Raw genomic sequence first — 14,626 nt, forward strand, 5'->3', positions numbered from 1 at the left:
GAGCAATACCAGGATTCAAAATAGATTATGTCTCAAATAAATACCTTTAAGGAGCTGGTTAGGTTTCTGTCACATACAAAACGCATACAAAGATCTACTACAAGAACTACCACTATCCCACATATATAACCCACTAGTTCTACTTCTGTTGAATTTTGAGATATCAGAAATGTGTAACTGACTTTCAATGTCAAACTCAGAAGGCCCACTTATCTTCACCGTATTAGTGTACCATATGAAAATGCACTCTGAACACCACAAGCTAGGCGTAGCTTTCTCAATATGTCAGAAGCAGAGTGGTTGAGCTTATATTTTCTTTCTTTAAACATGGAAATGACTTGGCAGTCCATTTCCTGCCCAAGAGAAGGCAAAGTAGGTATTAGACTTGGTATGACCTAGACTCTTAAAAATTTAATACATACAGGTGAGAGGGTCACCAAACGATATAGTCTGCTGGCAAAATCCTGCTATACCTGTTTCCTGCTTACTTCTCCATTTCCATGACTGCTTTTGTTTCTTAGCAGGAGGGGTAAACAATGGCAGAAGAGACCTTACATAGGATAAGAAGCCTGAAGATTATGTACTGGCCAGTACTATATAGCAGAAAGCGTGTCCCTCCTGACACAGTCATTCCTCAGAGCCAGTATCCGGATACCCAAACTTCCAAGAAAGAGAGTAAAGAGCAGGTTAGGGTTAGAATACATGGCTCCACCTGGATCTTCTAAGTCAGATTTAGATCCTCCCTCCTGATATAGTCTTGAAGGGTTAAACTATGACTCTTCAGAAATATTTTAGGAGAAAAACAGCAAAAACAAAAAAAAAATTAGCAAATTTAGGAACATCTGCTTATTTTCTCACTGATATAAAATCCTGAGGGCCACACTTCAAGGGGAGACGATTCAAAAACATGGAAGGCATGCAGCTATCAAGGCATCTCCTTATATGTGCAGGAGGGAACAATCACTCATGATTCTCAATTTGTAAGAGTCCCTTGGAGAGCTCTCTGAGCTAGACCTGCTGACATGGTGTGACAGCAGTGCCAAGCCTGACTGGCAAGGAACACTGCAGTGCCAAGAGCTCCCTGGAAGAGTGATGACTATAACTTATTTCTACTTTACATACTATGTTTAAGCTTACCTTTTTCATATATTCAGTTACTGGGTTCTGCTGTAAGAATTCAGTACTTTCTCTGGTATAAAATCTCTCTGTGTCAGCCAAAAATTGAGATTCAAAGGATTCTTTATACACTGTTAACGTAGGGCCCTTTGCAAATGCATCGTCTTCATTCAGCCCCAATTCCACTAGAAATAAATATGAGCTATATTTCAATTACCACATTTTTTGTTATATTTTACAGATAATACTTTGGTGTGGCAGTCAGTTTAAGTTACACTTAAAAGATCAATGTGAAATGGTGGAATGGTAACTATTACTTGCTAGTACTGAAGTATGCTTGTGTCAGTAAGTGAAAAAATAAAAAAGAATAAACTCTAAGATATTTAGCAGCAAATCATCCTTACCTGTGCCACAGATACTTCAAAATTACGAGTTTAGTTAGAGAAAGTTTACATGTCTAAAGGTGATATAAATATTGCACTGTAAACTTTCACAGAAATGCAAACCCACCTGAGTTTCAACAATGCATTATTTAATCAGTGTCTCAATCTCAAATTTTTCAAGTTGATAGTTTCTGATTATCACTTAGCTCAAAAGAACAATTATATATAAGTAATTTCTCATGAAAACAGCAAAAGAAATATAATTCAATTTTTTTCACAAAATCCTCTTAAAGTACAAAGATTAAATATTTTTTATGATTTGTAAAATTACTATTTAAAAGTACCTTAAAGATTAACATTCCTAATAATCTTTTTATTAAAGATTATTTTTAAAATGAGTATTAGAGCACTATCATAATTGCCATGTGATACAAAAACTATTAAATAAAGGCAAATTATTTACCATAAGATTGTACAACTCCACTAATCAGTCTTGTATTGATGGTTTCACCATTTCTTTCCTTCTCAATCAGTTTTAAAACAGCGTTTGTTACCTTTAAGAACACACAAAAAGTATAAGGCAGACATATTACAGCTCACAATGTATCTTATATATCCTTTAATCATTTAAACCCACTAAATAATACAAAGTAACAAATATTTTAAGAGGATGTGTATATGCATGTACGCATGTGTATACAAAGACTGAGGATGACTTCAAGAACTGTTTGCCAGGAGTAATTCACCGTGTTTTTAAGACAGTCTCTTACTGCCATGGAGCTCATTCAGGAGGCAAACTCGACCCTGGCCAAGAAGCACTAAGGATCTACTTGACTCTACCTTTCCAATGCTGGGATCACTAGTGGGCATCACTATAGCTGCTTCCTTCTAATGGGTACTGGGACTCTACCCCATGTCCTCATGCATGCACAGCCAGCACTTTACAGACTAAGCCATATCCTCCCCAGCCCAACAAACACTCTTGAGATAGTCAAAAGGCTTGAGAAGACAAGATAAAAATGGAAAATTTTTTTAAAGGAAACACACACATATCCCATAATAGATACCTGTTTATTCAGTGGCCTGAACAAACAATCTCTCCATGTCACCAATGCAAGCTGGATAAAAAAAGAGGAAAAGATGTATTGAATATCCCTGAAACTTGTAATTTTACCAAAATCTTTAGATTACAACTTAGCAAAAACATCACAATGAAATCAGAGCTGCTCTCTTAAGTTAATCACTTTGTATAGATGTTTACCTTCTCACATTTTACCAACAAAGTTCAGAAAGAAAATTCTAAGTTAAGGAGGATATTTGTATCAGCTTAAAAACCAGCAACAGATTCAACCTAAAAATGTATTCCCTGGATCCAACCAGTTTTGACCAAAACACCTGATAAAAGTAATTTTAGTCACTCCCACAGTTTCTTAACACATCAAGATACTCTTTAGAAATCATGAAAATCTTCCAGTCTTGATTGTGCACTTTAAATGCAGTTTCTTGTACATAAATTAAGACCTCCTACTGTACTTTGTGTATACATGGTGTATGTTCACACGAGCATGTGAAGAAGATGCCTAACAGGTGAATGGAGACCAGGGAGGGCTTTCCTTGTCCTGCTCTATCGCCCTCCACATTATTTCCTCGAGTCAAACTCTCTGCCTGAGAGACTAGCAGCAGCAAGCTCAAGCTCATGGCTTCTATGTAGGTGCTAGGTTATCTGAACTCAAGCATTCTTTACTGAGCTATCTCCTTATCCCCAATAGATGCATTTTCACTTGAATGTATAATTAATTATCACGGTCTATTTTACATAGACTTCCCTCAAGTGTTATACTGATTAATTACTGTAAAAATGGTCTCTGAAAGAAAAAATTAAAATTTATACATGATTTTTAAACATTTATTGGGAGAGGTATTAGAAAGTTAAAACACAATTGAAATTTATAGCACTTTAACACAAACTGTCGAAAATTAAACAAATGTCTTATTTTACTTCCTCTCCAATTTAACTAGAGATAAAATTAAGTTTGTAAAAAAAAAAATATATGCAAATTTAGTCTATGAAAAGTGTTTTCCAAGTAGTGTCTCTAATAAAAATAAATGCCATAAAAAAATCAGTATTAAGACTTCTCTTTTTTTTTTTGTCTGTTTTTTCCCTACGTAGTCCTGGCTAGCCTCACTAAGATCTACCTGCCTCTGCACCCAAGAGCTGCTAGGCCCAGCATTATCAGGACTCTTGCTTGTGGTGTGCAAAGGTACTGAAGACTCAGCCTCACTGTCTAGGAGAGAGGCAGCAGTGGAATATCAGGCTGTGGTGTCAGCTTCTAACAGAACCCCTACTTGTAAAAATCATTTCGTTCTAACTACTTTCTAAATTAGCAAGACCATCCTTAGACAGACCTACACTGACTCTGGATGATTTGTCACTTCAGTGGAATAAAACCAAAGAGCAAAAGAAGACAGAGCTATGAGAGTCAAAGCAAAGAAATCGCACAACAGGGTAACAGAAACAAGTGCTGCTGGCAGCACTTCAACATACAATGAAGTCAGCTTACATCCTTTGGGTGACTTGGAAGTAAACCAACAACTTTCTCTAATTAAAAAGGGGGGAAATGATTTAGAAAAAAAAATTTTTTTAAAGTAAAAGCCTTATCATCTGTCTTGACCTTGACCTACAAGACAGTCACATTTGCTGGAGAATGGGCCATCAACAGAACTACAAATTTTAACTGTCCCACTGAGCTTCCATACAAACTAGCAAATGACTTGAGCAGGGTCTTGAAGTAGCACAGATGGGAATACTATTTCTAGGCCAGGGTACTGACTGTCCTCTGCTAGAATTTACGGCTACATACTGCATCTCCAAACAGTGACTACACTATCTGATAACAGAAAGTGCAGGTTTTAAAAGATGATTGTCGTACGCCTTTAATCCCAGCACTTGGGAGGCAGAGGCAGGAGGATTTCTGAGTTCGAGGCCAGCCTGGTCTACAGAGTGAGTTCCAGGACAGCCAGGGCTACACAGAGAAACCCTGTCTTGGAAAACAAAACAAAACAAGTCATAAAAGTGGCTAACTCTTGTCTACTATTTACTTATTTATTTGAGATAAGGTGTCAAGATATTTTGTTTCTCAAGATTGAGCAAGACATGAGGCACAAGTCTTTAATCCCAGTGCTAGGGAGGCAGAGGCAGGGATGGATCTCTGAGTTCAAGGCCAGCCTGTATCTTGGTACTTTTTATAAACTTGTTTAACTGTTGAAGCAAGCACATGGAAAGTGAAAAAGCAGGAACCGCCTTTAGGAGCTGTAATGCCACTGTAGAGATTGCACATGGAATATCAGGTCAAGCAGTTTCCAAAAGGAAATCCACCATACTAAGTGCCACTCTGCAAATTCTGACACAAGGGAAGCACATCAAGAATTCCATGATGGACACAGTTCAAAACATGTTCAATAGACTAAACATATAATTTTGTCAGTTAAAATATATTAAAGAAAAGAAAAATACAAAAACTTCAAAAAACTGTTAAAACCATGTAACTAACTGGGTGAGATGGTACACACCTTGAATCCTAACAAGAGAAAGGTATCTCTCAGTTTGAGACTGGCCTAAAACGTGAAGTTCCAGACCAGCCAAGCTACAGTGATACCTTGTTTCAGACAAACAAAAGCCAAAATAAAAACCTATGTAACTATACAGTACTATGAAGTACAACTGGGGTACAGAAACTGAGTTCTATAAGTGCTAAAAGTCCTGAACCTGGGCTAGATTTCCTCTAGTTCTGTAAAAGCAAAGCAACAAAATATTGCTATTATGACACATTAGAAACTGACATTTTAATAAAACTGACCCCAAAAGATTTTTAATCTGATACATATCCATGAACAGACTAATGTTTTCAATTAATCCTCCCTCAACTTCTCTAGAACTGACTCTCCTTGACTCTGCTTACCTGGAGAAGTATTTCTTTGTTTGTTTAATTATTTAGTGTGTGTGAGCAGGAGTGTATGTGGGTGTACGTGTAGAACTCAGGGGACAACTTTTGCTGCTGTTCATCAGGAGCCATCCACCTATTGGCTTGTACTTATAAGAATGATATGCTGGCTGGCCAATGAGCTCCAGGTATCTGCTTGTGTTTATCTTCCCAGCACTGTGATTACAAACATCAGTATCATGCTTTTTTACACAGGTTCTAGGGGACTGAACATAGGTTCTTGTGGTTTACCTTATTGACTTAGCTATTACCCCAACTCTGTGGAGTTTTTTTTTTTTTTTTTTAGTATTTGTTTATTTATTTAGACAGGGTCTCATTTAGCCCAGGTTGGCTAAGAATGTGTTGTACAGCAGAGAATGACTCAAACTTATGATTCTCTTGCCTCTACATCCCAAGTGCTGGGATTACAGGCATGTACACCATCATACCTAACATGTACAAAACAGCAAACTGAAGCCAGGACTTCATATACACTAGACAAGCACTGTGTTAACTGAGCTACCTGCCCCCACTATCTCTAACATCGCCAAGTCTAGAAGGAGGTCTAAGAATCTGCATGTCTATCATGTTCCCAGGTGACACTGATAATACACATTTAGAAGTCATACTTTGAGAAACCAGAAAGAAAAAAAAAATCTTGAAGACTAACAAAAGAATTAATTCAAGGTCCTCCCTCAAATACAGAACTCTCAGATCAAGAAAATATAATGCCCAGTTAGAAGCTTAATCCTCAGATAAGGTACCTGATTTGCTAGCAACTACCAGCATCTAGGATTCTAGTGCTAAAACTCAAGCAGTTCTATGCAAAGCATAATAATAATTACTCAATTAATTGAAGACACTTTAAAAGTAAACACAAAACTATTAACTGTTTATTTTACAGCTCCAATCTGTCACCTCTCTCTTGTCACAACATATTTAAAGGTTATTTATTCTTAAAAAAAAAAAAAAAAAAAACTTACTGAATAGATTTCATATATTCCTTTTCGTCCTTCATCACATTCACGACGAACCCAATGTCTATTGAGGTAGGCACAGATTCCATTCAGCACTTTGCTGGAGAATCGGTAATCTTCCCACTGCTGAGTGTAGAACTTCAGTACACTCTCATCCATTAAATCTTCTCCATCCTAAAAACAAGTTCACTAAAACTTTAATATGACTAGTTTGTCACATAATCAGGATAAAATTTATTGAAAAAGCTACTGCATCAAGATGTACAAATACATGCAGTTATAGATGGGTCAATTGCTATGTACAAAAACATGCTAATGGAAATTCTCACAAGAACACTAAAAAGGTCTTTCATTATCAAATTAAATTGGAACTTTTCATGGGTTCAATAGGTATATGCAATCAGAGTGTACCCTAAGCTTTCAAAATAAAAACATGATTTTTCTTTCTTTTATGCTTTCTCTTCAGTACTAGTGACTAAACCTAGGGTCAAATGCTAGGCAACTTCTCTACTTTGAATTTAAGACAGGGCCTCATTACGTTGCTCAGACTGGCCTTAACCTCAGTTGTGCTCCCAGGTACATACCCACCCACCCCTTGGATCTCATGTTTTCCAAGGCTGGCCTTACACTCACAATGTAGCTGAGGATGACCTTGAACTTCTGTTCCTCCACCTCCTGAAAGCTAAGATTACAGGCCAGTGCTGGAATTCCAAGTATGTATTTCCATGTCCTGTTTTTGTTTTTTTGTTGCTGTTGTTTTTTGGTTTTTTTTTTAAGTTTTTAAGCAATTTCTTCTTATTAGGGAATCTACCTCCAAAGCATCTTTGTTTGACATCTTCCGTTTTTTATTTTAAATCAATCTATCCGATTAACAAATTATAATGAAAGTATACTCATTTTTAAAAATATGAAATGCTTCACAAATTTTTAAGATTACAAAATTATTCATCTTTTTTGGTATTTGTTGTATTTTTGTAAAAAAAAAAAAAATAACCATAATATAACATTTCTTCTTTAACAAAGTCTCAGAGAGAAAACTGGAAGTTATCCAAATTATTCTTACTTTAAACTCACTAGTTTTTATTTGAACAAAATTAACTTGAAAAAAATTCTTACATATTAATGTCATCTATTAATGTCACCTGCAAAGTATGTCCTGCCCTTTAAAAACACTGCACAACTATTCACAGGTGCTGTACTGAGTATACAAAGAAGCATGTTTTCCTGTGGAAAGTCAAAGTCCAGCAGACTTATAGTTCTACAAGTAATAACATTCAAGTGACCCAACCATCTATGGAAATACATGGTCACACCCAAACACAATCAAATGTTTTTTGTATTTAAATGAAATGAATTTTAAAACATAAACTGATCAATTTTGGCTGTAAAATACAAATATGTTGATGACAAAGTAGCTACTGAAAATGTAAAGATTTTGCTTACAAGACTTTATTTACCAAGTGCTGTAAAGTCAAAGGACAGAGGCTCTAGCAGGACACATCATGTTTAAGAACATGAAACTGATAACATCAGTTACAACATAATTAATGTCAACTAGTCTGTTAGAATAATGTGTTTCCACTTAGGTTGTAAAATAAAGAAAAAAACACTTTTGTAGCATGCAGAAAATATTGTATAACATCTATATAAACTTAAAAAAAAAAAGAACTGTATACACAGAAGAGACTCAGAACTTTCCCAGGTAGGAGTAGAAATACCTTCATAGACTAAAGGCATCATGTACACACCAGATGAGAGAGCTACCTGACCACCTGATGGCTGAGTGTAAAGCAACCCACTTCCTTTGGTACAGAAGAAACCACCAAAAAAAAAAAAAAAAAAAAAAAAAAAAAAAAAAAAAAAAAAAAAGGAAGCAACTAAGGTAAAAGATTTCACCATCAGTGGTGGTGCGTGCCTTTAATCCCAACACTTTGGAGGCAGGTGGGTCTAAATTCAAGGCAGTCTGGCTTACAAATTGAATTCCAGGACAGCCAAGGCTGCACAAAGAAACCCTATTATGAAAAAAAGAAAAGAAAAAGATTCACCTTTGCTTAAGCAATGGCTGAGCTAATGAGCTGCTAACTCACAGATATTAGTAGCTGCAGCAAGAGCTAACCCAGTATAAACACAATGAAAATGTAAGCAGCAGATATGACAGATATGGCAGTCACAACAAAATTATTGCACTTAATAAAAAATAAACAAAACAGACATTTTTATATGTTTATAGACAACTTACCTTAAGAAGATTTGTCAAGTAATTCTTCAAAAACTCCTTCAATCGCTTGTATAACTCCAAGCCAACAAACTGAGCTCCCCCAGGAGTCTGACCCTTTTTTGACTTGGAAGGAGGGACTCCAGCACCCCGGGCTTGGTTGGACTGATGCACACTAGTACAGTAGTTATAAACATGACTTGGAGAAAGTTAAGGAAAGTAACACATACCATAGATGTAACAGTGATTATTAACATGAACGTATTTCCTTCTGTTTATATGTCAATAGATTCCTAATAAAACTCGAGTGGAAAATCATGCCCACCACACTACTGGTAAAGTTAAAAGACAGCAAGCCCATTCACAAGATGCCCACAGGCCTGAAAAGCAGCTGGAACATTCTTGAAAGAGTACAAAGAAAAACCCCAGACCTGTAAGATTGCCTAACATGACTGATTTTGTGGAAACTGTCCTGAAAATTCCAACAGGTTAGAAAGGTTGCAAATGACAAGGAAAAAAAGTAATTGCAATATTTGGTTTTGGAACAACAATAGCCAGTACTAATCAAAGTCAATGAAACTTGGCAACAAATAACATATCCAGAAGCACAAACTGTAAATACTAAAATAACTAAAACATTATTTTCAGATGACTCAGAAATACTTACCCAAAAATACAAAGCAAAGGGCATGCAGAACAGTGACATCTTGATACAACAATATAGTCACCGATGTATAAAACTGGACAACAGCATCGGGTCAACACACCACTGTGAAACAGAGGCATAGAAATTACAGAAACAGAAATGAAAGGCTGACCCAGCTGTCTCTACATATTAGCTTAATAGAATTTGAGGATGGGGAGGACAAAGGCACAGGGAACATTACCTCTGTGATAACCTTTATGACAAGTACTACTGTCAGACAGGGAGAGCATTAAACTGGACATAGCCAAAACATATTATTCTACTGTATTTAAGGACATACTATATAAAAATACTTCAAAAATCAGTGGGTAAAAGGTTACTTAATAAATGACAATAATAATTTAAAATATATCACAAATGGATCAACAAAAATATATAAACTAAAAGAATAAAATGAAGAAGATGCAGAAACTACCACTTACCTGTTCTCAAGCTGGAGAAGACCTTTCCAAACAAAATCACCAGTGTCTAAGCTGAAAATCTGAACATGTTAAAGTAAAACTACCTTCAAGGAGTTACTATCATCAGCATATTAATTTGAGCTGGGGAGATATACATAGCTCAGTGGTAGAGAACTTGCCTGTCAATGTCCTAGGTTAATACCTAGCACCTTAAAAACATAATTTAAATCAATTATGAGGCAAATACTGTAAAGAAACATGACCAAAGTATATACTACAGACAGAAAGTCAAACAGCTAATAAAATACCCAACTGCAGTATTTCTTTATCAGGGAACTGCCTCTTAAAACAACAGATCACTAAATGTTTCAGTGGTTCAGAGAGTTACAGATTACAGTAAGTTTCTTCTGCTCATGATGCAGTGGTCCTACACACCTGGAATCCCAGCACCATTTGAAAAGTAAGTTAGGGTCATCGTCAGCAACAGCTGTTTGAGGCTAGTCTGAGATATGAGACTGAGAAGGAGTGGGAAGGAATGGAAGATGGGAGAAAAAGATTTCAAATAATCCAAAAGGAAGAAAAACATGAACAATGAAAAAATTAAAGGTTAAAAAATGGCCTTAAAGAAACAAACAACCTATTCATTATAATAAAATATCAATGAGCTACACTATGGTCATGGGCAGATGGTCAGAACTCCAAAACCACTTAACTGGCAACACAAAACACAAGTATGTCACAAATGCTCAAAGTATATGGCTAGAACATACTGCCACATCATCAAACAGTGAAATCTCACTGACATTATAAGGGCTGTTCCATGATAACAGAAGTAACAATTAACTAAAAAGATCTAAATATAAGCATATTTACCTAATAACAGCCTCAAAATATATAATACACATAAAAACACATAAAAGTTAAAGAAAACACTTTCATAATCATGTTAAGATTTAGTATGTCTCAGCAACTAGAACGAAGAAAAATATCAAGTGAAGCATAAATGATCTGATACCATTAACAACAACTTTCACTTAATGCTATATATATGTACATATGTTGGTAAAACTAGCTTTTGAGGTGATTCAACAAATGTTGCTCAGACAACTGAATAGCCACATATACAAAAACTAAGTTGAACTCTAACAGACAAAAATTAACTGAAGTAACTTCAGCATTTGGGAGATGGAAGGAAGAAGATGGTTTATTCCATGCCAGACTCCCACATGAAAAGGTCCAGTGGTGCTGTGTCGGACACAGGATCATCTCTGGGCTTGCTAGGCAGCCACTCTAGTCATAATGGAATTTGACAAAGGTTTTATCTCGAAAAATAAGGTAGACAGCAACTGAGGGACACGAATGACATCAACCTTTGACCTCCAAACACATGTGTATGTGCGCCTATGAGTACATGCGCACTTACATGCACACATATGTATACACACATAAAGATAGGTATTTAATAAAATAAACTGAACTTCAGAAAACAAACATAACTGAGGGACTGGAAGTATGGCCCAGTGGTTCAGAGTGCTCTCCTAGAGGACCCAAGTGTAGTTCCCAGAAGCCTACTAAGGCAGTTTACAACTGTCCATAATTTCAGTTCCAGGGAATTCTGGATTCCCATAGGCACCTGCAATGTGGCATACACTCACACAGATGCATACCATCATAAATAAAAATTCTAAATTAAAAAACAAAATAAAACAAAACATAACTGGGACTTGGAGTCAGATCAGCTATTACTTGTTTAAGAGCACTGGTGGCTCTCAGAAGTCCCCAGTTTGATTCCTAGCACCCACACAATGACTCTCAGCTACCTGACTCCAGCTCCAGAGGATCAGACACGCTTCTCTGGCCTGTACAGGCTCTTGCATGCACATGGTATACATATACTCATTCAGGCTCATGTACATGCATATAAATCAAACAGTATTTTTTTAAAATGATGACAATCCACATAGCCATAATCTAAGAAAGGACCCACAAATAAAATGTATAAAGGACTCTTAAAACACAATAACAAGAGAACAAATAATTCAATTGAATACAAGCAAAAAAGGGTTAAAAGATATATTAACAGCCAATAAACACAAGAAAAGATCCTTAATACCATTAACCTCCAGTGAAATGCAAATCAAACCACCATGAGCTACTACTACATGTTCACTAAGATGGCTAAAACTAGAGACGAGGTAAGGATCAGCCAGAAGGAAAGAAACAGGAGTGTTATAAATTTATTGTTAGTGGGTAAATAATCTGATGCAGGCACTTTTCAAAATCAGTTTTGTAACTGCACACACACACACACACACACACACACACACACACGGCAGCAGCAGCAGCAGCAGCATTATTCCTAATAGCCAACCTAATCCAAAACAATCCAAATGCCCACCAACCCATGGAAGGACAGAATGTGATATAGTCACATATACTACAACAAATTCTACTATAAAAACAATGGAATATAGATGCATGGTATAGAGTGGATGATGTCTAATATACTAAGTACAAGAGAGCTAGTTACAAATCCTTTTAAACCAAAACTAAAGTACAATGTGACTAAAAAATAAAATAAGAATAAAGAAGCATAATACATAGTAGAAGAAATAAAAGAAAATCTAATTCAGTAAAACAGAAGCTTATCTTACAGACAATGGTCGACTATATAAGACTGTCAGCCACAGACCATAGCAAACCCACACACTGACTTCTTAAACACTGGGTTCTTCTCTAACAACTCCTTCAGTTTCTTGGGCAATAAAGCTGACAGGAGCCTAAGCTGTGATCTACACTTTTCTCTCAGCGGTACGATGGGTTCCTACTAGCAGTGGGTGGGAAATGCTGTGAGACAGTGTGTTATGTTACAGAACCAAGTTGGGTTCAGGCTCCAAAAATGAACCAACAACTCTTCCAACATCAGAGAAATGATTCATTTGCTATGGGTTCTTTCTTCAGGCTTAATAGAAATAAAAGTCTTACCGGGATCCTATTGGTGGCCTCTTATAACAGGTATTCCCTGAGGTACCTGCTTTATGCCAGGTCTGGTGAAGGACAGCCACAGGAGACACTACCTCCCCAAAGTTCATCTCCAACTACCCACACTTCTGCACGACATCAAAGGAGGAGGGGTACAGTGTGTGTTCTCTACATCCATCAGTGCTGAAGCAAGGGCCTGGGCTGTGTCAAATAGCTTCTACCCACAGTGTCACATATTGGGCAACTGACCCTTATAACTATTACAAAACTCAAATCACTTCTATTTTTTAATAGAAAATCCAAATAAAGCAACAAAAGTAAACAGAACCACTTTCCCCCCACTTCCTCCCAAACTATTAAAACTTGAGCCATTTCACCTGACATCTACTGACTTAAAGACTACACTGGAAGATGTGTTAAAAACACTTTCTGATGGGCTAGTAGTAAAAAAGCTCAGAAGCAGAGGTTCAATTCGTAGCACCATAAACCAAACCAAATCAGCTTTCTGCCTCCATCAATGACTGGAATGCTTGTGAAAATGACAACAGCCAAGAGGCAAAGTATCACTGGTATAATCAGAGCAGGAAGACACAAAACAGGTCTCTATGCTTTACAATTACATTCATTTCTAAAAAAAAAAAAAAAAAAAAAAAAAATCCCACCAAAGCAAGTAACAACATCATATTTCAAAAGCAAAGTTTACCTGCAATTGGCTGTGATAAACTGTAGAGTTCTCTCTCTAATTTGTAAGGACTTTATTTTTATTTTCTGAGTATGTCTGAGTACCTGAAGGTTCATACGCCTACCAAGCAAGTTTCTGCCTCGTTCTTGTGGAAAACAGAAGATGGCATTTGGTCTCTAGAACTAAAGCTCCAGGTGGCTGTGAGCCACCATGTGGTGCTGAGAATAGAATCCGAATTCTCACAAGAGTGGTCAGTGTTCTTAACCACTGAGTATCATACCAAAACCCATTTTATAATGTTTAATCTGAATATATAGACCATGCATTAAGTTTTAAAGGAAATTAGCAAATATACCATACTTGTACTAATAAAGAACAAACAAATTGAATCACTTCATTAACCACTTACATGGCAGTAATTTCTGTGGAGTAAGTATATCTATATCAAGTTATATGAAAATATTTTAAATGCATGTTCATACTAAAAACATACAAAGAAAGGAAGAGAACTGTTTTTTAAAAAACAACCTCCAACGCTAACACACAAGCAGAGCCACTTTCCACAAAGTATGACAGGAGGACCGTGTGCAAAAGCAGTCACTCAGGGTACAGATGAGCACTATCCCATGTCACTTAACCATCTTCAGTGCATCTTTCTGGTGGTGCTGAGGTTGAAGCCAGTGCTGTGGGTAGCTGAGTACAGACTCTACTACAAAGCTACACATCCTTACACGTTTGATGACTAAATATATCAGGAAATTGAAGCTGTTTTCTACTGTTTCTTATTATCAAAATATAAAGAGCCTTGAGCACAATTTAGCTGTTTCTTTAAGGTAGAGTTAAAGGTTTAAAGGTTAAAAAACATAAAAATTGAGAAATGAGTTTCTACATTTCTCTCCAGAAAAATCACAGTGATGCTCCCATCTGTTCTGCAAGAGATCAGCCCACCTCTCTCCCTCGAATCCCTAACACTGGCTATAAACATTTCTTTACATTTTCCACCTGATTACAGTTTCTAAAAATCTTACTATAATCCCTCATTTCTTCAGAGTCAGGAGGCTGAGTATTTCCCATGGTTACTAGCTACATTTCCTTATGTGAACTAGATGTTCCTTTTGAAGCCTTAATTTATGTTCACAGCACTGAGATTAAACCCAAGATCTCACACACGCTAGGCAAGTGCC

General features: G+C 36.5%; 1 protein-coding gene across 3 annotated transcripts in view; it reads right to left on the bottom strand.

Annotated features, from left to right (window-relative positions):
• Positions 1-14,626, bottom strand: part of Cul1 (cullin 1) — a 62,799-nt gene that overhangs the window by 20,760 nt on the left and 27,413 nt on the right. For 2 of the 3 annotated variants that reach the window (XM_034519648.2, XM_034519647.2), the window contains exons 3-7: positions 8,696-8,870; positions 6,463-6,630; positions 2,567-2,617; positions 1,963-2,053; positions 1,138-1,301 (exon numbers count right to left, since the gene is read on the bottom strand). In XM_034519648.2, coding sequence (XP_034375539.1) covers positions 1,138-1,301; positions 1,963-2,053; positions 2,567-2,617; positions 6,463-6,630; positions 8,696-8,870 — 649 coding nt within the window. Of the gene's footprint in view, positions 1-1,137; positions 1,302-1,962; positions 2,054-2,566; positions 2,618-6,462; positions 6,631-8,695; positions 9,441-9,799; positions 9,854-14,626 lie in introns of those variants that run through there. The other variant, XM_076913417.1, reaches the window with a different exon arrangement.

This window comes from Arvicanthis niloticus, chromosome 15 (genome assembly GCF_011762505.2).
Source record: "Arvicanthis niloticus isolate mArvNil1 chromosome 15, mArvNil1.pat.X, whole genome shotgun sequence".
Classification (NCBI taxonomy): Eukaryota; Metazoa; Chordata; class Mammalia; order Rodentia; family Muridae; genus Arvicanthis; species Arvicanthis niloticus.